At 49.0% G+C, this 27,844-nt stretch overlaps 1 protein-coding gene across 6 annotated transcripts; it reads left to right on the forward strand.

The window, feature by feature from the left end:
• Nucleotides 1–782: 782 nt before the first annotated feature.
• Nucleotides 783–26,165, forward strand: TLR5 (toll like receptor 5). 6 transcript variants are annotated; one of them, XM_040263710.1, is made up of 4 exons: nucleotides 783–866; nucleotides 7,115–7,396; nucleotides 11,420–11,581; nucleotides 22,268–26,165. In XM_040263710.1, the coding sequence occupies exon 4, from the start codon at nucleotides 22,272–22,274 to the stop codon at nucleotides 24,846–24,848; it is 2,577 nt and encodes an 858-aa protein (XP_040119644.1). In that variant the 5' UTR covers nucleotides 783–866; nucleotides 7,115–7,396; nucleotides 11,420–11,581; nucleotides 22,268–22,271; the 3' UTR covers nucleotides 24,849–26,165. The 6 variants fall into 6 exon arrangements, 5 of the variants coding, with proteins under 5 accessions (XP_040119644.1, XP_040119641.1, XP_040119646.1 ...); XR_005725024.1 differs by lacking the exons at nucleotides 7,115–7,396; nucleotides 22,268–26,165 and adding an exon at nucleotides 15,318–16,907 and having other exon boundaries at nucleotides 786–866; XM_040263707.1 differs by lacking the exon at nucleotides 7,115–7,396 and having other exon boundaries at nucleotides 786–866.
• The last annotated feature ends 1,679 nt before the right edge of the window (nucleotides 26,166–27,844 follow it).

Consider the following 27,844-nt stretch of genomic DNA (forward strand, 5'->3'; position numbering starts at 1 on the left):
ACTTTCTGATCAGCACCTCTCCTTAACCGTTTGGTTGCACGGGCCTCTGGGGAGCCGGTTCTGGCCCCAGAGGAGGTGAGGGTAAAGAAGAGAGAAGGATCACTGCTCTCAGGACAGAAAGGGTCTGTCTTCTCCTGGGTTCTTCAGACAACCCCGGGCTTCCTTCCTCAAATCACGCCAGCTCCTAGCTGGCACTCTCTGGCTGAAATGTATCAAAATGTTCCGCTTTTAGCCCGCGGTTTGGCTCCATAGAAGGAGCACTGCAGCCGGAGTCAGTGGGCATGGTCTTGCCAGCTTCTGACTGTGTCTCCGAACCACTTCTCCAGTTCCTCGGGCATGGGCTCCTCCCCTCTGCGATGGGAAGAGAAAGGGAAGCGAAAGCTGCCCCGGAGGATCTCGAGGGACATTCTGGGAGTCTACAGAGGTGGCAGCTCTGCGGGTCTCCCAGCCCTAGACGCCCACAGCCCTTATAGACGGCCCCTCTCCCTGGATCCAGGGCGCCGCACGCACCCAGCATCTGCGTCCCTCCCTCCCGACCCCCCAAGTCCTTGGCTCCGCTATATTCTTCCTCGTCGAACGGACACTTTCGCCTGTCCCCGCAGCCGCACGGTCTGCGGCACACATCCGAGGAGCCTCAAGATTCGAGCAGGAGGGCCGCTCGCCAGAGAGAAAGAACGAAGAGGTTACCTGGGCTGAGGGGGCGGGGCCGGGCCGGGCCGGGGGCGGGGCCTGAGCCGGCCTGGAGGGCGGGGCCTGCCCGGGGGCGGGGCCGGCGAGGTCTTCCGGGGCCCCCCGCGTGGGGCTCAGCTTCTGCGACTGCGAGGAGCGAGCCGAGGTGTGCGAGGCGCGGGCAGACTTCCCCGGAGGTGAGAGCTCTGCAGCAGACGAGGGCAGGTCAGGGCTGCTGGCGCCCGGCAGGGACGGGGCGGGGGCCTGGAGCCCCAGGGGGCGGGAAGCCAGCCACCTGTGACCACCCGGCGCCTCTTCCACTGGCAGAGGGGTCCTGGGTTGTTCACAGCTCTCCTCCTGCGCCCCAGGTTCCCATTCCGTGGACCCATTCCCTGGACCTCGCTCTTGGCTTCTCGAGGGGCATCCCTGGGGGAAAGGAGAAAGGGGGAGCACATGGATACCTTGCCAGCGGGACTCTGGAAACTTTGGCTGTGAGGAAGTCACTTGCACCTCCACCTAGGAACAGTGCTATGAGACTTTCTCCTTTTCACTTTTGTCCCCACCCTGAGAAGGGCAGGTGGCTTCACTATCTTCCTTAGAAAAGGGAAATAGCCACCTTCAGAAGGACCACTGGAAATCCCAGAAAGTTACTGAGCTGCTCAACAAAAGGCCTTGAACCCCCACATCTCCACCCCCATAACACCAGGTAGAACAGCCTGGCAAAGACTCTGAGGTAAACAGTTTAAAATGAAAAATCTGCTTGTGAAGATAAGAGCATAGTGGCAACACTCCTGGGAAACCACAGATGGAATATTTTTTTAAGGGATGAGGCCAGGGTTAGTGGATTGTCCTGGGGGGAGGGGTGTTGTCCCAGGAAGTCCGCCGAGGCCGTGTTGGGTGGGAATTGATGGCGGGGGCTTTCCCTTGCAGTGGGCTAGCTGTGTAGTCACCTGGTGTTTCGAACACCTGGCCAGCACCTGGACCCAGAAGCAAGCAGGTAATCCCAGTGTCCTTCAGACAGGTGCCCTTGCTGGGCAGTGACCCAGCGCACATCGTGTCTCCAGGTGCGTTCTGGGATGCTGCCCTCTTGCTCAGTGCCTGGAAGAGGCTGATAGTGACCACACACTGATGTTGGAGGGCTGCCCCGGGGAGCAGCCAGGCCCTGGCCAAGCGTGTGTCATCCGATCACTTCTCCCTGCATTTACTCAGCCAGGCTGAGTATTGACCAATCTGTCCAAGGACTCCTGGACTCTCAGACTCACTTCATCCTTGTGCTTGTGGACAGAAGGCAGTGGCCAGCAGCTTCCCGTTGTGCCCAGCATCCCACATCCCTCCCTCCTGACCTGGGGAGGGCACAGCCCATCAGAAAGGAAACCTTGGAAGAGGAACCTGGGAGAAGGCCTGTGGTGCTCGATGCTGATCCCCAAGTTGTGGGATTGTGAGGACATTCCAGAGGGTTCCCAGAGGAGGGAACCAGGCCAACACTAGTTACTGAGTGTATTTTAACAGTCCCTTTGGCCACACCCCTGCATATCAGCCTTCTGGTGCTCCTGTTCTAAATGACTGCGCAGAATCATCCATTCCCTCGGGTATTAGAGCTCTGAGTAGATCGAGAATCTTTTAGAGTCTGTGGTTTGAATGCCGAGCCATCCCTGCCAGCTTTGGGGGTTTGTTTCTACGGAGGCAAGGCTTCTGAGGAAGTTGTATCCCAGAGCTTTCTTTGTTTATTTCCCTGTCTCTGGAAGTTTGGGTTGCTGAGTGCTGAAATCAAAATAGGCCTGTTTGTCTATTCCTGCTCACAGACTCGGAGAGCAAGAAAACACTGAAATGTGAAATGATGAATCTACTATGTTTGTTTCCCTTTTTGTTTTGTGGGAAAGAATGCAGAAAGCAGATGGAAATCTTCAGCCAGGTCTCAAGCTTTGGGAATTCCCAGTTCTGTTTTTGCAGTGCCTTCCCTGATATGGGGGCTATGACTTACAGTGTGCTCAGCTCTATGGGACCAACTCAGGTTGGTTGAGGGAATGTTCCTGCCCTTTAGAAGCTTTAAGGTTCAGAGGAGGAGAGAAACCAGCACTGTGTAACAGAGCAATCAAGTGAAATTTTGTGGCATGGTCTGCTGGTTCAAAGAAGATAGCCCGTGTGGTCTGGAAAAGGCAGAGAGGCTCTGGGAGCTGCTTAGCCTTCAGCTGCATTTAGAAACAATGGTCAGGCACCAGGCAAGGCAAAGGGGGAAAAGCCCCTGAAGCTCAGAATAGACAAAGGCACTCTCTCTCCCCTCTGCCATGCAGTCCACATTCTCTGCCTTCCTTCCCAGCTCCACCTCCTGCCAGTGTCAAGCGCCCTCTTCCACACTGACCTCTCATGCCATTCTGACCAGGCCTCTTCTGTATGCCTCTCTCTCCTTGCACTTGCTGTCCTGTGCCCAGGATTCTCTCTTTTGGGGAATCCTCTGCTTTTTGTTTGGGAGAGGGGAGCATATTTTTGGCTCTTTTCTTTGGCCACAGCATGGCACGTGGGATCTTATTTCCCCAAATAGGGATCGAACTCTCATCCTTTGCATTGGATGCTCAGAGTCTTAACCACTGACCCACCAGGCTAGTCCCTCTTCTCCATTCATATGTTCTTTTCATGTATACAAACACACACACATACACACATACAAACATTTCCCATCAGGGAAGTCCCCAGAATCCTCTGGTGTTTGGGAAGCATAAATAGCATCTCAAATAGCACCTTTCCCAAGGAAGACTTCCCTGGCTGGCTGCTCCCCTGGACTTCAGGCAGAGTTGGAGGGCTCCTCCTTCCCCTCCACTGCCCCATGACCAGACATCTACTGATTCCTATGCACTCTGTGTTGCCCAGTTGGCTTGAGGGGTTTTGCCCCACCAGCTGAGGCTGGGCTGTGTCTTACTCATCTAGCAGTCCACTTAGTGTCTGGCACATAGCAGACAGCACTCAGTAAATGATTCCTGATTGAAATTCAGCCATATGTGGGCACCAGGAAGCACCTCACTTACTTGTGGGTTAAGTGCTATTATTGGGAATTTAAAGACTGGATAAGCTTGGTGGAGGAATTCAGGTTTAATTCGGTGGCAGTGCTTAAAGCCCTTAGCAGCCCTGGGAAGATCCCCTGGAGAAGGGAATGACAGCTCACTCCAGTATTCTTGCCTGGAGAATCCCCATGGACAGAGGAGCCTGGTGGTCTACAGTCCATGCAATCACAAGAGTCGGACATGACTTAGTGACTAAACCACCACCACCACTGGCTCAGAACAGACTGCAACGTCCTTCTTGATCTGGCCCCAGGGTGTCCTCTCCAGCCTCCCCCCCGACCAGTTCACACCTTGAACTTACACTTCCATCTTATGAACCGGTTGGATCACAGCAGACTCAGGCCCCGGCTTCCTTGACTCTGTTGTTTGACAGCCTCTGCCAGGAAGGCCCACTGCTGTTGAGAGCTTACCCTTCCCCATCCATAGCACTCAGCTTCTGGATCCCCTGAGTGTAGAGGTCCCTCAAGCTGGGTTTGCATGTCCTCCTCTGGGCCTCGCTGCCTGCCAGCACATCCTCTCACAGCATCATGCCCTCTTGTGGCTGCCTCCTGCTCCTGACCCTTAGCTCCCAGGTCACTTGGGCTGGGTTTGTCCTTGATGAAGCCCTCTCAGCTAACAACTTTCTTGGGAGAAAGTGCTCAATAAACAGGCATTGGATATAGAAAGCTGAACCATCCATCCAATGCCTGTTTATGCCATTTCCATTGATTGGAATTCTAAAAGCAAGGACAACACGAGAGGTGTTTGAAAGGAAAAAAGTAAGACTTGGTGATGAGCAATATGAAGAAGGAAAAGAGAAGATTGGCATATAATCCTGCGAGGCAGGGGGAAATTGGACTCAGGGAAGGTCCACTCCATGACTCTGAGTGCCATGCAAAAATGTTTCCACTTTCTGGAGGATTTTCCAAAATATTGTTAAGTCACCTTGGGGTATTCTTGCATCTAAAGTTATTGCAGGATGCCCAAGTGGGGATGTCCTTTAATCAGCAGAAATGTGCACTTTGAGTGCAGATGTGATCAGGGTTAGAGGGAGGTGAAGGGAGCTCAGAGAGGATGGTCCAGCTTGTGGAAGCGAATGCAATCACTGCAGGAAGAAACTAAGCTGGTCTTGGGGAGAACCTATATTCTGGGGGTGGTGGTGGGAGAGAGGAACTGATGGAAAACAGAAAGAGAGAAGAAAATCAAAGAAGCCAAGGGGGGAGATAGTTCAAGAAGAGATGCGTGGCCAAAGCTATCTGTGCCAAAAAGAATGGCGATTCAGACAAAACAGATGAGAAGGAGGCGAGCTTTGAGAGTGGCACTCCCATAGGAAAGCCAGATCTCGTGGGGTCAAAAGAGGCTGATTAATGGGCAGTGGAAACATTGGGCGGAGTCTTCAGACCTCACATCTGTGGAATTTGGCCTCGGCAAAAGGATAGATTTTTTTCTCAGCAGGAAGTGGGGAGAGGTCATGTCAAGAAAGGATAGTTTTGTTTGTTTTGTAAGAGATCTAACCACAGTTCCATGCAGGAGGGAAGAGCCCATGTATGCTAAGGAATATGGATGAATTGCCCTGCTCACATTGGTTGTGTTCCATTTAACCTTGCTCCCCAACAGTTGCCCCAGGGAACTCTCATTTGGGGTAAGCTCCCAAGCCATGGTACTGCCAAATCCAAGGAGATGATGTTGCAACCTGGAAGCAGTTCATCCCCACCCACCTCCCTGACCCGTGGCAAACTCATCTCAAGTGCCCCAAACTTGACTTTGCTTCATAATGGTGTGGGCCAGATGTTTTCTCCTTGACTGTGCACAAATTCATGACACCAGTAATAATAGCAGACACACAAACAGCATTTACTCTGAGCCAGACACTGTTCTGAGTCCCTGTAAGATGGGTCTTGTTCTTATTCTCATTTTTCTGATGACAAAAATGAGGCCCAGGGAGCTCACCCAATGACACAGTGGTGAGGGGGAAGCAGGGTTCAACTGGGTGTATCTGGCTTCAGGGTCTGTGTACTTAAAGTGAAAAGAAAGTGAAGTCGCTCAGTTGTGTCTGACTCTTTGCGACCCCATGGACTGTAGCCCACCAGGCTCCTCCATCCATGGGATTCTCTAGGCAAGAGTACTCAAACCACTACATTAAGTAGGGTGAGCAGCTCATGCTTTACTGTAGATGGATGTTTGTGATTCCAGCTTTATTGAAGAATTCTTAGTCGTGGTGCTGCTGACAGCATGACTTATCCAAGGTCATCAAATCCGTTTATCTATCTGTCTATTCATTGTGGGTTAGACTAGCTTTACTAGTCATAAATAATTTAATCATCAATAAATATCTACCACGTGCAGGACACTGCCAGGGACCCAGAAATATGACCTATATGTGTCATCTCATTGAATCCTCATAACCACTCTATTCTGTAGACAGGCCAACTGAGCCAGCATTTGAAGGTGGCCATAATGAAGGCCATAATAAATCCGCCTGCAATATGGGAGATCTGGGTTCGATCCCTGGGTTGGGAAGATCCCCTAGGGAAGGGAAAGGCTAGCTACTCAAGTATTCTGGCCTGGAGAATTCCATAGACTATATAGTCCATGGGGTTGCAAAGAGTCGGACATGACTGAGTGACTTTCACTTTCAAGTGCTTTACAATATCGTGTTGGTTTCTGCCATACATCAACAGGAACCTGGGTGTGGACCCTTTGGGGCTTCCCTAGTGGCTCAGATGATAAAGCATCTGCCTGCAGTGGAGGAGACCTGGGTTCGATCCTTGGGTCAGGAAGATCCCCTGGAGAAGGAAATGGCATTTCCTTCTCCAGCATCCCTGCCTGGAAAACACCATGGTTGGAGGAGCCTGATAGGTTACAGTCCATGGGGTCACAAAGAGTCGAACATGCCTAAGCGACTTCACTTACACTTTTCATAATGAAGGCAAGATGGAAAACCACTTTCAGCCCTAAGTTTCTGTGTTCTGACGTTCATGGTCAGAGACTTAACTGGTTCTAGAGTATTCCAAGGCTAACTTTATTTTCTTTCTCAACACACACAAGGTTTGCGAGTATGAATCAGTAACGTGCTCAGTTGTGCAAGAAATACTGCCCCGCCTTTTATTTTGTAGAGATCAACTTAATATTAGTTTGCAGCCTTTGTCTCACCAGGCTGGCAAGAGCAGAACACACCCAGGGTGGTGTCACGATTTCCAGATCTTATGCAGTGCTGAGAGCTCGGGGTGGGGTTGGGGGGGATCCTGCTCATCAGTCTGATCCACTCAGGTTACCACTGAGAAGGCTGCTGACCCCGCCTCCCTGGTGGTCTCTGCTACTTTTGGACTGGCCAGCCAGACTCTAGGGGCTTGCCAAAGTCCTGTCCTCCCGGGACCCCCAGACCTCTCTTCCTTTCATATTTCTTCCAGACCTCCCTGCTTTGCCCCTCCGACTTTACTCCTCTCAGGACCTCCTGGAAAAGCCTCTGTGTCCCGGACCTAAGTCCCTGTTTCGGAAATGAAAGCCAGAAGATTCCGCAGGTTACTCCTGAGGACAGTCCTGTTATATCCCTAGCCTGGGGCAGTGATATCAGGAGACTGTAGAAGATGGAAGTGGGCAGGGGATGGAAATACATGGAGGGGGGAAAAGTTTTCTACTCTTAAAAGATGATCTAGCCACAGGAGCAGTCCCCTCTGAGAGTAAATTTCTAGGTGGGAAAAGTTGCTGTTTGAGGCCAGGATATTCGTGTGTGCCTGCTAAGTGTCCAACACGACTATGCCTTCAGTCGTGTCCAACTCTTTGAGACCCCATAGAGCGTAGCCCACCAGGCTCCTCTGTCCATGGAGTTCTCCAGGCAAGAATACTAGAGTGGGTTGCCATGCCTCCTCCAGGAGATCTTCCCAACCCAGGGATCGAACCCACAGCTTATATGTCTTATCTTCTGCTTTGGTAGGTGGGCTCTTTACCGCTAGCACCACCTGGGAAGCCCCCGGATATATGTAAATCCATTTTCTTTATCCATTTTATTGGTACATCCCTTGTGGCCCAGCTGGTAAAGATTCCACCTGCAATGTGGGAGACCTGGGTTAGATCCCTGGGTTGGGAAGATCCCCCGGAGGCAGGAAAGGCCAGCCACTCCTGTATTCTGGCCTGGAGAATTCCATGGACTGTATAGTCTATGGGGTTGCAAAGAGTCGGACACGACTGAGTGACTCTCACAAGACCATTATTTTCCATAGATATTTTCAAGATTGTCTATAATAGATTCAAAAATTTGCCAAAAAGTAGGGGAGGTGATTGTGTCCTGGTCTGTGATGGCTGTCATGGCACTCAGCAAATCTCACTAGATAATTTGAAGGTTTCCAGGCTATTTTCATGCTTCTAGTTCAAACTGCCCATCAAACACATACAAAAACAGGACAAGGAAAGTTAAACTTGTCAAGGATACCCAGGTGATGGCCAAAGCAGAGCTAGAAACCACCTTTCCCCTCTCCTAGCCCAGAGCTCTTGCCTAGTGATCTCATGCATCTTTTAAAGAATCACCCAAAGGGCAGAGGAGCCCAGTTTCTTGCTGACTCCACCCTCATTCAGCAGGGAACACAGCCCCCCTTGGGCAGCTGGTCCAGGCTGCTTCCACACTCCACGGACCTCCCTGAGGTCCCTGGATGCCGGGCTCATGGCAAGAATGTGTCCTTATAACAGGGGTGTGTTTCCCAGCCCTGCCTGTCCTGCTCCCCGTCTTGGGGCACCACCAGTGAAATCATCCTTCCTCCTCTGCCCCCGGCAGGCCCAGAGATGGGGGACCCCTCTGCCTGGCCCAACTCCCTCCCTCTCCCTTCCCTTATCTCTGCCCAGGCTTGATTCAGCTGCAGAGCAGGCTTGATTCTACCAGCCCGGGGAGGTTTCTCATGATGCTTTTGTTAACCCAGCACAGCCTGCAGATCCCTCCCCAGACAGTTCTGAAGTGTTTTTTACTCTCTCCTCACATTTCCATCCTCTGTGTCTAAGGGATCATAGTTTAATAAGGTTTCTCTTCACCATGCCTCTCCCCAACTGCTTCCAATTTACATCACAATCCAAATGATTTTTGCTGCACTTAGCGGATTGTCTGTGTCATTACTTTCAGGGGATGCAGTATCAGACTTCCCAGCTCGCCCTCTGCTCAGGCTCCTGACCTTGCAGCTGCCTATCTTTCTTGGCAGTTTATTTTGCCCATGAACACTCAGAGCTTAGCTAAGTTGCTTTCAGGGAGACTGTCAGTCTTATATGTTAATTTTCTAATTGAGAATGTTGTGCTGCCGGAGGAAGACAGGCAACTAAGTCAATAACTGTTAAGTGTCAGACTCTGCAACCCTGTGGACTGCAGCCCACCAGGCTCCTCTGTCCGTGGAATTCTCCAGGCAACAATGAGTGTGTTGCCATTCCCTTCTACAGGGGATCTTCCTGACCCAAGGGTTGAACCCAAGTCTCCTGTATTGAAGGCAGACTCTACCGTCTGAGCCACCAGGGAAGTCAATGCCTTGGTGAACTCTTTTCCCAAGGATTTTTAGGTGTGTCATGCTAGTTGTTAGGTTTTAATAACTGCTCAGATGGAATTATTTTTTGCAGTCAGATGCTTTAAAACTGGGTGCTAAAGAGTTTATAATGAGCAGACAGAAGAGAAGCCGTTTCATACCTGAACCATTTTGGTTTTCATCCTGTCTCAGTGCCTCTGGATGGTTTGTGGGGACCACCACCTGGAGATAGTAAAGACTATAAGGAAAGCTTTTGCATTAATTTCCCATGAGTGCAGAAAAGGGAAACACCAAATCACGCCAGTGTACTAAGAAATTCTGTTTCCTTCTCTCCCTGTTTCCCTTGAGTGGCTTCCAAAAGGAATACATTTTCGGTGAGGTGCAGTTGGATAAATGCTGTCTGTCTACTAAAGAAGCAAGAAATATTAGAGGATTATGCATCAATAACTGGTTCTCTGGGCGGGCACTAGAGTCTCCTCAGAAGCCGCTGAATATGCTTCCCTGGGGAAGGAGAAACTGTTATTGTTGCCATTGTATAGATGATTAAGTTGGTGATCAGAGAGGTTAAGCACTTCCTTGAGGTCACACATCCATTAAATTTTGGAGCTAGGATTTGAATCCAGCTACACACTTAGTTGTCATTTTGACCTTTCCCCGCAAATCAAAACCGTGTACACTGCCCAACAGATTCAGAATCTCAAAGGATGTGGGGGTGGGAGTGAGGGTGGATAATTCCTTCTAAAGTCCGTGCTAGAAAGGAAAATACATCACACTCCTATTTTGAAATTCAGTCGCAGCCTCCTCTCCCTATGTTCCAGGAATGGCCAGCCTGCCAGGAGCGTTTGCAGGCTCTCTAAGCTTAAGCAAGCAATAGGAACTTCCCCGCAGGGCTCAGTTGCGAGCCATTATGGCCTCCACATTCCTCCGCCCAGACTTTCCGGAGGCTCTCGGAGGGCTCCTGCCTCGGTCTCCGCCCTTTGTGCGCCCCCTGCTGGTCTCCAGGAGAGGCGCCTGTGCTGGAGCCAGAGAAATGGTACCCAAGCTCTCCTGTTTCCTCGTTGTTGTTGCTTAGTTGCTAAGCTCCAAGTAAAATGATGTGACCTGCCCAGCTTCCTTCCCTCTGAAACGTCAAATAACCCTCCTCGAGCAACCATCCGATGCTTCAGTCTTCAGGACTGAGAAGAATTGGGAGTGAATGTATGGTCCCCATTTCTCCAAAGTGATCACGCAGCATCCGGTTCATACATCGTTCCTGGGGGGTTTGAGGCGGCCTGAGTAGTGAGCAGTGAGGCCCATAATAGAGCTCTCAAGTCCTTAGGGTTCATGGTCACTGAACTAGCATTATCAGTATTACCTGGAGGCTTGTTAGAAATGCAGAATCTCAGGTCCTCCCCCAGACCAGCTTGAGTCAGAATCTGCACTTCCGCAAGATCTCTGGGTGATTCATATGCAAATCATCTTTGGAGGCTCTGTATCTCTTTTGCAGTGTCCACAATTTTTATTTTTTGAAGATCAAAATGACAAGTTTACAGCTGGATTCAAATCCTAGCTCTGCAATGCAATGGTTATGTGACTTTAAGCACATACTTAACCTCTGAGCCACAGTTTACTTATCTATAAAACAGTGAAAAGAACTATATGGCATCCTTAACTTTCAGGACTCATCTCATCCTAAATCTGAGACTCAATAATTGCCCAACGTCTCCTAGATCAGCCATAATTTACCTAGTTGTACTGCTTAGAAACGTCAAACTCTGATGGCAAACTGAGCTCCTTCCCTAAAAACCTGCAAGCTCTCTGCTTTCTGTGGAGCAGATGATGGACTATCCTCATCCTTTGTGTGAGCCCCTGGCAAATGACCTCAGAACTGTCTTGAAGGGGACATCTGGGTCCAGGGGAGGCGTTTCCTCCCCACCGCCATGACAATAAAGATGGAGTGGATTGTGAAAGCGTGGAGTTCCCTCCACAGAGTGACAAGGGAGAGAGCCTCCCCACCCGACCCCTTGACCCAGAGACTGGACCTGAGATTTCTCCAGGTCCCTTCAGCTCTGATGTTCCAAATGCCTTAGTTTACAAAAGGCTTTTCCAATTCCACTTAATCAAGGACACACTGAATGTTTTAAATTCCCCCACAGATAAAAATCGCTGTGTGGCATAGAAAACTATCTCCGTAATGTTCGCTGCTTCTCCCTCCTAATTAGCTTTCCTGTTCTCCCTTAGGAAAGCAAAAACTCTTTCTCCTAATTCACCAGAAAAACACTGACCACCATCTTCACTGCGAGGAGGTTGGCAGAGTCTTAGGAACTAAAGCCTTTAAACAATCAGGGACCTCATGTCTCTAGAATAAGAACACACCAGAAGCCCCTTGTGCTGGGACTGGAGGTAAGTACTCCTGATGAAAATCACCCTCCTTCAGAATATGAATGGGAAACAGCTCACCAGGTGCTTCAGTTGTGCTGTGTGCCTCGGGGGTACTGCTTGAGCAAAACTGGGTCCTTGCCCTCAGGAGATGGGCAGACTGGAGGAGGAATGAGGTGATGAAAATGCCATCGTGGACACGTCCACAGAACCAGGGCAGAAGATAAAGCACTTGTGGGAATATGAGAACTGTTTCATGGAAGACTTGGCCTCTAGGGTAGCCTGTGAGGGGTGAGTTGGGGTTGGGTAAACAGATGAGATGAGGACAAGCACTCCAAGCTCAGGATCAGCAGAAGCAGAGAAGTTGGATGGAGGCCACACTGGGAGAAGGCAAGTTATCCCTGGAGCCCAGGCAAGACTAGAAAAGCCAGAAGGTAGATTGTCTGGAGTTTCCCCCTCTGGCCAGTGAAAGGATTCAGGCACTAAGGGACCCCTCTAATCAGCCATTCCAGGCATAGATTAGAATCCATGTGGAGTCTTGCCCCCTGAAGAGTCTGATCCTTGTGGTCAGGAGGAACCAGAAGGTTTCTGGTCAGAGCCGTGCCTCCTACAAGCTCCCTCGTGTAGCTGAGTGAGAGTTGCAGGTTTGGGGGTAAGACTTGCTGTGGGGGTGGGTAGGGGGTCAGTCACTGCAGCAACCTGGACAGGAGGGAGCAGCAACCCAAACAGCTGGAAATGAAGGGAATCGATGCTGGTGGTGGTGTCCTGAGATAACATCACAGGACTGGCCACCATCGGCACTGATGTACTTGAGGCTTCTTTCAGTGAAGGATTAAAGAAGCTGATCTGACTTTACCCACCTCTTTAGAGTTTCGTATGTACTGAAGATGGAAATAAGGGTCCACAACCAAAGATGAATAGAGCACTGTGTTTGATGAATCAGAAAGGCTACAGCCCCAAGTGCTCTGAACGTGGAGGAAATGCTACAGATGCCCAAGAGGGTATTTCAAGCTATGTCCAGAGGTGGAAGAAGAAGGAGGGGCATGCTCCCTCTCAGAGGCTATTGTAAGCACAGATAACCACTCCCAGGTAGGATGGGAGAGAGCAGATGAGATGGGGCTGCTCCAAAGGGCCCCAGGTTCCCCCACCTGGACCAGCCCATCCAAGGAACCCAGAGCGCAGACCTGCCCTCAGCACCCTGGTAGCTGGCCCTGCAGGTCATGAAGAGAGAGGAGGACCCAGAGGCATGATGTGACAAATTGATTCATTCAACAGATATTTACAAAATAAGCTACAAACCAGTGAGCTTGAGGGCTTCCCAGGTGGCTCAGTAGTAAAGAATCTGCCTGCCAATGCAGGAGACACAGGTTCAGTTCCTGAGTGGGGAAGATCTTCTGGAGGAGGAAATGGCAACCCCCTCCAGTATTCTTGCCAGGATAATCCCATGGACAGAGGAGCCTGGTGGGCTACTGCCCATGGGGTCACAGAGTCAGACATGACTGAGCACAGCACAAGATGTATAGTGAGCCTGGCAGCTGATGTGGACAGCCTCCTGGAAGAGATCTGGTCTCAGGTCTGCAGCTCTGAGGAAGGGTGGCGGGAACCCCTGCAGGTACGCGTAGGTTCTAGACCAGCAAGTTGTATCAGGCTCAGCTCATTTCCATCCTGACAGCGTTACCAGCTTCCAGCAGCCCTGGGAATACAGCAAGGCATTTGACTGAGTCTCTCGTGATCTCCCCTGCCACCCCATGACACATGAAAGGGAAGTTTCTTGCTGGGCTAGACGTACAAGACCAGCTTTGTATCAAGGCATCATGTGACAGAGAGATGCAAACAGACCCTAAGGAGACTCCAGGTGCCAGCAAGTCAGTAAACCATTCTCCAAGGGCACACCAGCGCATAGAGACCCACTCCACTGATTTTCTGCTTCCTCTTTGGAGAACAGTCATCAGTTACCAGGCTTTGCCCTGCTGTGTTAATCCATGATGGCCACGGAAGCTGCTCCTGACTGTCTCTGCTCAGGCGTGTAATGGGTCTAAGGAAAAGGGTGGGTGGGTAGCACACTTTCCTTTTTGTTTGCATGAATGAACTGCCAGGGCCTGCCAGTGGAGCACCTTTTGCACCCAGGTATGCACAAGCGAGCCTCCCTCTCTGGCTGCACCAGCCTGAGCGGGCTTTGCTTCAGACCCACCACGCTCTCTGCACGCCAAAGCCCACCTCCCAGTGGCTTTGCGTGGTGCTCCCACCCGGATGGGCCTTGAGCCCCCCGGTGGGCCTTGCTGGGGGACACAGGGAGTCCCTGGGTGGCTGCAGCACATGACAGGTCAAGAGCCAGGCCTTCCTGGACTTCCCTGGAGGCTCAGTAGATAAGAATCCTCCTGCCAGTGCAGGAGGCACGAATTTGACCCCTGATCCGGGCAGATCCCACATGCTGTGGAGCAGCTAAGCCCATGCACCGCAGCTATTGACGCCTGTGTGCCCTGGAGCCCGTGCTCCACAACAAGAGAAGCCACTGCAGAGAGAAGCCTGTGCCCCACGACGGAGAGCAGCCCCCACTCGCTGCAACTAGAGAGCGCCTGTGTGCCACAGTGAAGACCCAGTGCAGCCGTAAATAAATAATTTTTTAGAAAGAAAATAGTTTACAAAGACAAAGGGAGCCAGGCCTTTTTCTCCTAGAAATAAGAAGCAAGGTTTCAGTGGCTTCTGAGAGGGCCAAGGCCAGGCAGGATGGGCAGGGGAACCAACAGAGGTTTGCAATCACCCCTGGGGGTAGGAGAGAGGGTGACTGCACGGTTGGATTCTGCGCATTTGTGTGAGCACCAGTGTGGTTCCTCCCAACAGAACTATAGCCACTGGGTGTAGGCATGCAGCAGGCAGGCAGCCGGTGTAGACAGATGGGAGAGAAGAGCAAGGAGGCATCCGGGTTGAAGGTGTTGGCAGAGGGTCTGAAGAGAAGGTCCGTGGGGTGTAGAATGATGGGGAGGTGGAAAGGGCAGATGCATTTGAAGAGCAGAGAAGGTTTGAGAGGGATCAGGAGGCCATCAGAGAGTCAGCCTAGTGGAGGGAAGGGCCCAGGAGACCTGGAAGGTGCAGGGTCATGCTGAGAGCGTGGGCGATAACTCAGCATTTTCAAAGGGGTCATCTCGGGAAGGAGTGACTGTGGGGTGAGGTGGACCTTCACTTGGAGCTGAAGGGGGTGAAGGGCTGAGAAGTTCACCTTTCCCCAGGAGCCCATCCCTTTGTGACCAAGAGGAAGTGACCACAGACCCGCAGATGAAGACCCAGAGGTGGGCTGCAACAGTACTCCCACACTGACCTCCTTGTGCAGCCACACCGGAGGCACTAGGTTTAGAGCGGAGTCAGAGCTGTGTGGCCTTAAGTAAGCTACTTAACTTCTCTGGGCCTTAGTTTTCTCATGTGTATAATCGTACCTTCTCAGGTAGCTCAGTGGGTAAAGAATCCATCTGCAATGCAGGAGATGCCGGTTCAATTGGGTTGGGTTGGGAAGATCCCCTAGAAGAGGGCATGGCAACCCACTCCAGTATTCTCGCCTGGAGAATCCCATGGACAGAGGAGACTGAACTGCTACAGTCCATAGGATTGCGAAGAGTCAGACACGACTAAAGCAACTGAGCATGCAAAGACTTGGGAGGATGCAGAAAGGGAGGAAGCTCAGAGCTCTGTGGGCATGAGCGTGTAGGCAAAGGTATCCACTCTGTGGTATTGTAGTTATTAGGATATACTTCTTTCCTCCCTCCAGACTCGAGTCCAGTGGTTCTCAGGTGTGAATGTGCGTCAGAACCACCCAGAGGGCTTGATAGAACAGCCTGCCAGGCCATGCCCCAGAGCTTCTGATTCAGGAGGTAGGGGAGGGGGGCCAGGTAGCACTGATGCTGCTGGTGCAAGGACACCTCTTGGGCATCACTGCTCTAGAGTCTCTACAGACGGTGAGACCTTGGCAGGCAGAGGACCCCCAAGATCCAGCAGTGACCAGCACAGAGCAGGGGTTTGGCCTGGGAAGAGTGACTCCAGGACCAGCACAGATTCTCAATACAGCAGCTGGTCCCATGAGAAGAGGTGGTGTTGAGTGAAAAAGAAGTCACTCGGGAAGAGCCTCAAAGTTATGGTGGTTTGTGTGAAAGCTGGATTTGTATCTGGGGAGCAAACGCTGAGGTTCACAGCAAAGCAGTCACCCATGCATTTTATTGGAACTGCTGTCAGAGGCAGAATGCTGGTCTGGAAGGACCATGGCCCTGGCGACACTGCTGGCTCCAGAGTCCTCATTTGCTGGCTTGTTCCGATGACGTGATGCTGTGTCCTGCATCTGGAGAGCACGTTTGCCCTGGGAAGATCACCGTGTCCACTGGCCTTGAGCCTTTTCCCGAGAATGAACTTGAATGTCTCCCCATGTGGACTCGGTCCACGATTTTTATTGTTCTATGAACCTGGGAGAAACCCTCCCCAGCACCCATTTGGAAATGAATTAACTGTTTTGCTCAGACAGCGATTGGTTCTCCATGCCCAGTGCCCCGGCCTCCTGCCAGATGTGGGCCACCACCTGCCAGGAGAAACGTCCTCTCTCCAGCCTTGAGGCCAAGCTCGGAATCCCAGGTGCAGCCAAAGAGCCCATTATGAGTATTATTTATTAAGAACCAAGTATTAAATTAGCACAGGAGCAGTCCTGGCCCAGGCCAGCAGGATTTGCCAGCCAACTGTGGTGCCCAGGGAGCAGAGACACCCCTGGGTAGGCTTCCCTGCTTCCCGCAGAGACACCAAGGCTGGTAACTCACCCACTCCGAGGCCAGTGGCTCTGCTGGTCAGGCAATTAAGTCAAGAAAGGGAACCCGCTCTGCTGACGGCTGGGATTAAAGCTAAATGAATTCAACTCAGAGAAAAGGGCTGTGGCCCTTCTCCCTCTGGTCTCATTATCTTAATTAACAGTGTTTGGCAGGAGTATTGAGGCCTGCATTGATCGAGCTGCTCCTGTTACCCCTCAGAGCCCTGGACACAAGTGAGCCTCAGTAATAAAAACCCAATTCTCAACAGCCCTCTGAATTTCTTTCCAGCCCTCTTTCTCTAAGAAAAGCATGCGGTTTCTGACTTGGAGGGGGTCCTTTAGACCAGGGTTTCTCAGAGCGTGGCCTGAGGACCACTCTCCTCAAAGTATCTGGGATATGGTGATAAAATGCTCTTCCCCAGCTCCATGAGACCCATCCAGCTGAATCTCCAGGAGTCAGACTCTAGGAGTGGTGGTATTGCTTTTTTCTCTTTAATTTTGTTTTCTGATTGTGGTCAAATATACTTGACACTGTGCCTGCTTGCTAAGTCACTTCAGTCATGTCTGACTGTTTGCAACCCCATGGACTGTAGCCAGTTAGGCTCCTCTGTCCATGGATTCTCCAGGCAAGAATACTGAAGTGGGTTGCCATGCCCTCCTCCAGGGAATCTTCCTGATGCAGGGATCGAAACCACCTCTCCTGCAGCTCTTGCATTGCAGGCAGATTCTTTACTGCTGAGCCACCAGGGAAGCCCCATACTTGACATTAAGAACATTCATACTGTAGATGGTGGCTCACACAGTAAAGCGTCTGCCTGCAATGCGGGAGACCCGGCGTTCGATCCCTGTTTCGGGAAGGTCCCCTGGAGAAGGGAATCGCAACCCACTCCAGTATTCTTGCCTGGAGAATCCCATGGACGGAGGAGCCTGGTGGGCTACACAAAGAGTTGTACACGACTGAGCATTCATCTCCAGAAATTTCTCATCATTGCAAACAGAAACTCTGAACCTACAAAACCATAATTCTTCACCCCTCCCTCCAACACCTGGAAACGTGTATTCACTTTTTGTCTGTCTGAATGTGGCTAAGTCCCTCATATAAGTGGAATCAAACAGTATGTGTCTTTTGTGATTCACTTATTTCATGGAGAGTATCTTTAAGGTTCACACAAGTTGTTGAAGCGTGTGCCAGCTTTTCCTCTTTTTTTAGTAATATTCCATTTTATGGATGTACCACATTATCTTCTCATCTATCAGTGGACATTTGGGTCATTCCTACCTGCTGGCTGTTGTGCATAATGGTGTTATGAGTGTGGTGTGCAAATACCTGTACCGGTTCTAAGGTACCATCAAACTTGCAGCCATGTGAGCCGACCTTCTGAAACTGGAATCATCAGGAGAGATTTGACAACTCAGTATGCCCTGGCCACACCCTAGACCAACCAAATCACCCATAGATGGGACCCAGTTCCTGTATTTTATTTTAACTCCCCCAGTGGTTCCGATGTATGGCCAGGTTAGAGAACCATGGGTTTATACCAGTGATTCTAAAATTTGGGTGTGTACAAAATTCAGTTACTTGTTAAGAGTACACACCCTGAGAGTCTCTTTTAACTGGTCTATGGGAAGCCTGAGCTTCAGTGCTTGAACCTCTTCAGGTGATTCTCATATGTCACCAGAGTTGAGGACGGCTCCTTGCATTCAGTCTCCCACTGAGACAGGAACCTGCCGAGGCTGCTGGAGGTGACACTCTCTGCCCAAGGTTCTGAGCCCTTTGGCACCCAAGTCTGCACCGGTCCCCAGAGCTGATTCCTGAGCCAGCCCCACAAGTTCTCTAGACTCCATCACACAGGTGCAGAGGGTAGCTCATATATGAAACCTCCTTTTGTCCGACTCTTAATTTGAACTGTTAGCCTTGAATGAGAACCGGGTGTTCCGTTATAATGCTTGCTGTGAAATAACAACTTTGTTCCAACACGACTGACATCTTAAGGAACAGTATTGCTGTATTAGGGAAGATTACTCATATATTAGGGAACAACACGAACATATTAGTGAACGTGAAATTTGCATTTGCTTATCTGCCGTTTCTTAAGCTTTCATGGAGAAAACGACACAGCCGAACCAACCTACATATGATGAGGAAAAAGATCTCAGAAATCTGCCAGTGACCTTCACACTCTGTGGGTCTTTTGAGCCGACACCCATCCCCAACTGGTGTTCCACTTCTCCTGATACCAAATAGCCCCCCTCCTTCCAGCACCTCACAGTAGCTCCCAAGCGGCAACCCTCAGGCCTTTTTCAAGGAAAGGGATATTTCTTGCAGTGTGTGTGTGTGTATTTCTTATCCACACACATGTATAAAACGGTGCTACCATTTTCATTGGTTTTTTTAGGTGCTGCTGATAAAGGCTTTGCATGCTGTATGCTGCCCTCTTTTCCCCCAGAAATCCTGTGGTTTTATTGTGTGATTTTGCATAGCTGAGTGATTTTTAGGAAGGACTCAGTATATCACCTGATGGCGGAACTAACAGTGTCAGTACACGTCGATTCTCACCATCTTTTTACTAATAGTTTAGGAGCACACTGCCAGGCCACTCTATCTGCTGCCGCTGAGAACTCACTCCAGACACCCCCGGGTGGCGCCCTCCTCTGCGGGGTCGGAAGCTGCTGCCAGCAACCAGCTGCTCTGGGATCAAGAAGCAATGAGCCCTGTCTGGCACAGGCTTCTTCCGGGCCTTACCCCAGCACACTCTCATCCCTCTTGCTCCCTTTGGCTTCAACCCTCTTAGGGTTTGGACTTTCAGTGTATTTCTTCTTGGGTTCCCCAAGTCCACACCCACTGCCCACCCTGTCTCACAGCCTGCCTTCACTCTGGAAGCGCTCATCTTTCTGACATTTGGCCTGAAACAATTCCATGGCCTGGCTTTCACCTTGAAACTAGATTTGCCCTCTACCAGTGTTCATTCGTATTTATTTCAACCCATTTTGGATCCTGGTTCTCATTCCAGGACACCCCTTCCTGGGATGGTCCCTCTTCCTAGCTTCTGTCTTCCTGAATAACCCCTCCAGACTCCTGTTGGCTCACCAGGTCACCTGGCTCCTCTCCTCATGTGTCCTGCCAGCTGACCTGTAGAAGTCTGCTTCTGAGATGAAGATGTAGCTATTTCACACTTTGCTGTATTTCATAAGAAGGTAGGTCTGTAGTATGTCTTTGTAGCATGACATGAACCCAAATGATTTTCTTTAATATCTGTTTGTTCAACTGGCCTTATCTATCTTACTGTTTAATTTTAGCTTCCCTGTTATAGACTTGAAAATTCAGTGTATTGAACATGTGTTGTCTGGGACTTTCTTTCACTTGTTGTTACCATGAATTCAAGGTCAAGCTGCCTAGTACAGTGTCAACATTTGGAGGCCAGCCCTGAGTGGTCCGTAAAAAGACAGAATTGAAACTAGACATCTTAACTCTGTTATTCTGAACTGGTATTCTCACTCCCATGTCTCTGCAAGGATTTTTCTGTCAGGTTACATAAGACAAGAATTCATTCTGAGGTTTGAATAAAACAACAGCCGTAAAACTGTCAGCAGCTTGGGGGCCAAGATAGTTCTTTCCTGCAAATATCAGTTCAGTATCAGAACACATTTATCTTGCAGTCATTTAAAATCCTCATTGGTGAAATCAAAGTCTCCGTTCTCTTTTCTTCTAAAACAGAGGTTAACAAACTATGGTATTTGGACTGCAAAGCCTAAAATATTCACCATTTGGCCCTTTACAGAAAAAGTTTCCCAAGCCCTGTTCTAGAACGTAAAACCTGGTGGTTGTTATATGTAAACCAAGGGTTTTCCTCATGAGATTGAAAGGGGTAGCCTTCAGGAGAACAGTGAACCCTCTGAACTCAGGTACAAAATTTGGTTTATGTTGCAAATGTGCATTTTTGGAGAGTGAAAGTTCAGGCTTATCTATTGTATTCACCACTAAAACAGTGCCAGACGCAGATGCTCGGCGAAAATTAATTGAGTAAGTTATTGAGGATGGGTGTGTGGCAGAGACAGGCAAGAACCAGATGAAGGAAGTCTTTGCAGGATTTTATTCCCAGAGCAGTGGGAGGAGGAGGAAAGGGGTCTGTGTGGAGGCGTGGTATCTTCTGGGTTATGTTTCTGAAAGAACACCCTGGCTGCTGTTTGGGAAACGGAGGGTAAGACTGGAAATAAGAGAGATCAGTGAGAACTCTCAAGAGATAGGAGCTTGAACAGAGTAGGCTTGGGAGGTAAAACTGACATGACTTGCTAACATGAGGGTGACATTTCAGAGAACAAAGGTGATTCTGCTGTTGTTATCCTGAGGCCATGGGTGGAAATGGCAGAGAAATTAAGAGCCTTGATAAACACTCTCATCAAGCTTTTTCCTATGATTCTTAAGTGCCTGGTTTTGGGTTTTTCTTAATAGTAGGTTATATTTAATTACTACCAACTGGAAATTGCTTAATTTCAAATGTGAAATGGCAATGGTTTTTTTTCACCTATGGTATACACAAGTATACCATGCCCTCCCCCAACTCTTTTCTTTTAATTTAATGAATTTATTTATTTTTGGCTGCCTTGGATCCTTGTTGCTGCATGTGAATTCAGTCGTTGTGGCACACGGGCTTAGTTGCCCCACAGCACGTGGGATCTTCCTGGACCAGGGATGAAACCCATCTCCTGCTCTGGCAGGCGGATTCCTAACCACGGGACCACCAGGGAAGTCTTGCTGTCCTATTGCTAATGTGGCCTGCTTTTGATGCTTTGGGTCAACTCAGGAGTTGATGTCTCCTTCTGATCAGCTGTAAACTGTGTGTCAGAGCCTCCAAGGTGCTGTGGAAACCCTACCACAAATCACCCCCAACACAACGAAGCCTCTTCAGAGCCTGCAGGTGATCCAGGGCCGGCACCTGCTCTGGTGCCATGGCCTCTTCATGCTGTCTACCCGGATCTGGAAACTGAACCGGGCATGTTTTCATAAACCAGTGCCCTCTTTTGTTTCTTTCTTTACTCTCCTCCTCACTCTGCCCTCTGAGCCATGTAGCTCTTTCCTTACCTTCCAACAGAGGCCTTCTGATACTACACATAGCACAAGCTGAGGTGCCATGCCAGTGGGTAGGGGTGAAGCTCTCGGAGAGGCCCTCGTGCACCCTCTGTACCCTCACAGCTCCCAGCACAGCACTGAGAACATAACCGGACACCTTCATTTGGCGCCTTTTGCCGCTGTGTACAAGCAAATGCTGAACCCAGACAGACAGTGAATTTACCTGTTGGACTAGGTAGGGGTCTGGTTTTTGTTTAGTTGTACGCTCACATGGTCCCACAAGTGCCAGGCATGCAGTTGGTGCTTAGTAGATCCTTATTAAACTGAAAAATGGTGTACCCAATTTTTACATGACGAGCTGTACTGTGTAGGAAGTGAGGATGGATAAAAAGAGAGGACTTAGTATCTTTGGCAGATTAGAGGGGAAAGAAAAATCAGTGGATTTATTTTCCTCTCCTCAGCAGAGGCTGCCTTGGGACTTGGGATAGGAATGGGGTCCCTGGCTGGGGTGAAGTTCAAATATATCTCTTCCTAATGTTTTCTCCAACTTCCATCAGCAAATCTTGAATGAATGAATTCACAGTGTTATGAATGAATGCCAAGTTATCACAAAGATTAAATAAAGTATTTCTGAAGTACTTAACAACCACGCTTGCTATGTAGAAAAATGCAACATAGTAGATAAAAAGAGAGAAAGGTTCTGTCTACACCACACAATAGGCATGGCCACGGACCCAGAGGAACACAGGGTCTAAGAAGCAACCACATCACAGAGGGGTCCCCCAGGCCCTAAGCACCCTCAAGGCTGTTGCTCAGTGCCTTGAGCTTAGATGTCTGTGTCTTCACTCTCCCTTCTTCTCCATAGGATCATGGGAGACTGCCTTGACCTTCTCTTTGGAGTCGTACTCCTGACCAGTCCTGCACTTGGAATTTCTTCCTGCTTCTTCAATGGTTGGAGAGCCCTCTATCTTTCCTGCAACCTCACCCAAGTGCCCCAGGTCCCCAACACCACCAAGAGCCTCCTGCTCAGCTTCAACTTTATCAGGACAGTCAGAACCACATCCTTCCCCTTCCTGGAGCAGTTGCAGCTGCTGGAGCTGGGAACTCAGTTTACCCCCTTGACCATTTACAGAGAAGCCTTCCGAAACCTGCCCAATCTCAGGATCCTGGACCTGGGTGGAAGTCGGATAGACTTCTTGCATCCAGACGCTTTTCAGGGACTGCCTCACCTCACTGAACTGCGACTGTTTTTCTGTGGTCTCTCCGATGCTGTATTAAAAGATGGTTATTTCAGAAATTTGGCATCTTTGACTCGCTTGGACCTATCCAAAAATCAAATTCAGAGTCTTTACCTTCATCCCTCATTCCAGGAACTGAATTCCTTGAAGTCCATTGATTTTTCCCTCAACCAAATACCTATTGTATGTGAGCAGGAGTTCAAACCCCTCCAAGGGAAAACACTCTCCTTCTTAAGCCTTGCTGATAACCACTTGTACAGCAGGGTCTCAGTGGACTGGAAGAAGTGTCTGAACCCATTCAGAAACATGGTCCTGGAAACCCTAGATGTTTCTGGAAATGGCTGGGGGGTGGACATCATGAGAAACTTCAGCAGTGCCATCAATGGGAGCCAGATTTTCTCTTTGGTTCTTACCCATCACATTATGGGTTCTTCATTTGGCTTCTCCAACCTGAAGGATCCTGACCAGCACACCTTTGCTGGGCTAGCCAGGAGCTCGATGATACAGCTGGACATTTCACATGGGTATATCTTCTCCCTGAACTTCCGAGTCTTTGAGACGCTCCAGGAGCTGAAGGTCCTAAACCTCGCCTACAACAAGATAAACAGTATTTCGAGGAATGCGTTTTATGGACTCAACAACCTCCAAGTTCTCAATATATCATATAACCTTCTTGGGGAATTATATAATCATGATTTCGATGGACTACCTAAGGTAGTCTATATTGACCTGCAGAAGAATCACATTGGGATCATTCAGGACAAAACATTCAAATTCCTGGGGAAATTAAATACCTTGGACCTCCGGGATAATGCTCTTAAAACAATTTATTTTCTTCCAAGCATTCCTAATATCTTCTTGGGTGGCAATAAGCTGGTGACTTTGCCAAACATCCCACTTACAGCCAATTTGATCCAATTATCAGAGAATAGGCTAGAAAATCTGAATGATCTCTACTTCCTTCTCCAGGTACCTCATCTCCAGATTCTCATTTTAAATCAAAATCGCTTTTCTTTTTGTCAGCAAAACCATGCCCCTTCAGAGAATCCCAGCCTAGAAAAGCTTTTCCTTGGAGAAAATATGTTGCAACTTGCCTGGGAAACTGAGTCATGCTGGGATATTTTTAAGGGGCTTTCTCATCTCCAAGTCCTCTATCTGAATAAAAACTACCTGAATTTCCTTCCACCAGGAGTATTTCATCATCTGACGGCACTGAGGGGACTCAGCCTCAGGGACAACAGGCTGACTGTTCTTTCTCCTGGCGACTTACCTGCTAACTTAGAGATCCTGGATTTATCTGGAAACCAGCTCCTCTCTCCTGATCCTAATGTATTTGCATCACTGAGTGCCATGGACATAACTCATAACAAATTCATCTGTGATTGTGAACTTAGTGCTTTTATCCATTGGGTCAATCAAACCAATATCACAATATCTGGGTCTCCAGCAGACATGTACTGCATGTACCCAAACTCTCTGGCTGGGGTTTCCATTTACAGTCTTTCCACAGAAGGTTGCGAAGAAGAAGAATTCTTAGAGTCCCTCAGGTTTTCCCTTTTCATCTTGCTCACTGTCACCTTAACTCTGTTCCTCGTGGTCATCCTCACAGTTACAAAGTTCCGGGGGTTTTGTTTCATCTGTTATAAGAAAGCCCAGAGTCTGCTGTTCAAGGACCCCATCAAGGGAAGAGAATCAGATACGTACAAATACGATGCCTATTTGTGCTTCAGTAGCAAAGACTTTGAATGGGTGCAGAATGCTTTGCTCAAACACCTGGATGTCCAGTACAGCAGCCAAAACAGATTTAACCTGTGCTTTGAAGAAAGAGACTTTATGCCCGGGGAAAACCACATCGCCAACATCCAGGATGCCGTGTGGAGCAGCAGAAAGATTGTCTGTCTCGTGAGCAGACACTTCCTTAGAGACGGGTGGTGCCTCGAAGCCTTCAGTTACGCCCAGAGCAGGTGCTTAGCTGACCTCAATGGCGCCCTCATCATGGTGGTGGTGGGGTCCCTGTCCCAGTTCCATTTGATGAAGCATCAGTCCATCAGAGGGTTCGTCCAGAAACGGCAGTACTTGAGGTGGCCTGAGGATCTCCAGGATGTTGACTGGTTTCTCAATAAACTCTCTCAATGCATTCTAAAGAAAGAAAAGGAAAGGAAGAAAGACAGTGCTATTCAGCTGCAAAGTGTAACCACCATCTCCTAGGCAAAGGAGCAGTTTCCACTTACTGCAAGCCACAGATAACTCTGTACCTTTTATGTCCACCAGTTACCATTTTCCTGCCTTTGTGTTCAGTTGCTCAAGTCATGTCCCACTCTTTGCAACCCCATGGACTGTAGCCCACCAGGCGCCTCTGTTCATGGGATTTCTTAGGCAAGAATACTGGAGTGGCTTGCCATTTCCTCCTCCAGGGGATCTTCATGACCCAGGGATTGAACCCGAGTCTCCTGTGTCTCTTGTATTAGCAGGCAGAGTCTTTACCACTGAGCCACCTAGAAAGCCCTTAAGTTGCCATTTGGGGGTCCTTTATGGAGTTGTTGTTTTCCTACAATGAAAAGAACATAAATCTCTTTGACTTTCATAGCAACACAATGTTTTGTCTTGCCACTGTCCAAATGGAAAGTAATAGATCTAGAAAATTGCAACTGCCCCCAGCAGTTCTTACTCTGCATTGATTTCCTTTCAGAACCAGTAACACTGATCTCTCCCATTGCATCAACTGTAGGATATATCCTCTGCGTGGCAAGGGCACCTTGGGAGAAGTTACAGATGGCCAACACCCTTTCTCTAGCATTCATTTCCAGAAAGGGGCTGGTCAGTGATTCTGAGGGCCTAGCACAACAACACTAAATAGAAAACAAACAGAAAAAGAGGCATGGTTCCTACTATTACCATGAGGACAACGCCATTGCTCAGTACAGGTCATGCCCAGTCTCAGGGATCAGAGTGGCCCCAAAGAAGCCAGGATGAGAATGACTAGATCTCCTGGGGCCATATTGCCTCACTTCTTCTCAACTCTTGGATCTAACCCTAGTGGGCCATGGACATTCTTTTTGGCTTGCAACCTTTATTTCAACCTGGCTTTCAAGAACCTTTGTGATTTCGCACCAGCCTATTTCAGCTTTATTTTCCCCCATACTTCATTTATCGACCACTCAGGCTGTTGCAGAAAGAAATTGGACCTGGACCCAGAACTTGGTTTGACTTCTGATTCTGCTTCACGAGCTGTGTGGCCTTGAGCACATTACACACCTTCGCTGGGCTTGTTTTCTCATCTGTAGGCGTGACCCTCTCTAACTCACAGAGTTGACACAACAGTTAAATCCACCAAGAATGTCAGGGTGTCTCAGATCTTATCTTTAGCCACCCTAATGGCCATGAGAAGATCCCCACACCAAGGAGTGCCTTCTGGAGGCAGTTGTGATTTCTTAGAATTTGTATTATTTTTTTATCTTAAGAAAAATCTATGTGTATTCTGTATTTTTTCAGAGTGATTCTAATAATAAATGTCTTTCTGCAAAAGCATTCAGTTCAGTTCAGTCGCTCAGTTGTGTCTGACGCTTTGCCACCCCATGAATCACAGCACACAAGGCCTCCCTGTCCATCACCAACTCCCGGAGTAGACCCAAACTCTTGTCCATTGAGTCGGTGATGCCATCCAGCCATCTCATCCTCTGTCATCCCCTTCTCCTCCTGCCCCCAATCCCTCCCAGCATCAGGGTCTTTTCCAGTGAGTCAACTCTTCGCATCAGGTGGCCAAAGTATTGGAGTTTCAGCTTCAACATCAGTCCTTCCAATGAACACCCAGGACTGATCTCCTTTAGGATGGACTGATTGGATCTCCTTACAGTCCAAGGGACTCTCAAGAATCTTCTCCAACACCACAGTTCAAAAGCATCAATTCTTTGGTGCTCAGCTTTCTTCACAGACCAACTCTCACATCCATACTTGACCACTGGAAAAACCATAGCCTTGACTAGATGGACCTTAGTCGGCAAAGTAATATCTCTGCTTTTGAAGATGCTATCTAGGTTGGTCATAACTTTTCTCCCAAGGAGTAAGCATCGTTTAATTTCATGGCTGCAGTCACCATCTGCAGTGATCTTGGAGCCCAGAAAAATAAAATCTGACACTGTTTCCACTGTTTCCCCATCTATTTCCCATGAAGTGATGGGACCAGATGCCATGATCTTCATTTTCTGAATGTTGAGCTTTAAGCCAACTTTTTCAGTCTTCTCTTTCACTTTTACTTTCTTCACTGCCACAAGGGTGGTGTCATCTGCATATCTGAGGTTATTGATATTTCTCCCGGCAATCTTGATTCTAGCTTGTGCTTCTTCCAGTCCAGCGTTCCTCATGATGTACTCTGCATATAAGTTAAATAAGCAAGGTGACAATATACAGCCTTGACACACTCCTTTTCCTATTTGGAACCAGTCTGTTGTTCCATGTCCCGTTCTAACTGTTGCTTCCTGACCTGCATACAGATTTCTCAAGAGGCAGGTCAGGTGGTCTGGTATCCCCATCTCTTTCAGAATTTTCCACAGTTTATTGTGATCCACACAGTCAAAGGCTTTGGAATAGTCAATAAAGCAGAAACAGATGTTTTTCTGGAACTGTCTTGCTTTTTTGATGATCCATCGGATGTTGGCACTTTGATCTCTGGTTCCTCTGCCTAAGACAACTTAAATCAAGGAAGGTGTGCCAAAGTTACCCCTGGCTTCCCACATGGTGTCCTCCAAATCCAACCCAGGTTGGGACTTGTACATCACATGTCACTCACTTCCCCTCACTGCCTGCCCCCCATCCTAATACCAACACACACGCACACACTAGATGTTGTCATCCCAGCTTCTTGGGGCCCCTCTGATCTATGAGAATGAGCTTGTCTTACTCCATAGCATTACTCTTATGCACACACACACCCCCACTCTGCCCCTTTCATCTGGAATGTTCTCCTATCACTGCAACCCATCCAGCCCACCAAGCCTCCTTGGATGCCTCCAACCCCAAATTCTCTTTCCCTTTTGTGCAAATTCTTAGTGCCCTATCCATCTTTTTTTTTTTTTTTTTTTTAAGTTCTGACTAGTTCCTGCTTCTTCTGAGAGTTGTGAGCCTGTCTAGCCACCTACCAATCTGGGTAAGCTACATGACAAAATGTCCTGTCTTACATGCCCAGCCCTCACTGGCCATAACAAGCC

Source organism: Oryx dammah, unplaced genomic scaffold, assembly GCF_014754425.2.
Source record: "Oryx dammah isolate SB20612 unplaced genomic scaffold, SCBI_Odam_1.1 HiC_scaffold_21, whole genome shotgun sequence".
Lineage (NCBI taxonomy): Eukaryota > Metazoa > Chordata > Mammalia > Artiodactyla > Bovidae > Oryx > Oryx dammah.

What these genes read in the sequence shown, in the direction of transcription:
- TLR5 (XM_040263710.1), top strand. Translation starts at nt 22,272, where the DNA reads ATGGGAGACTGCCTTGACCTTCTCTTTGGAGTCGTACTCCTGACCAGT.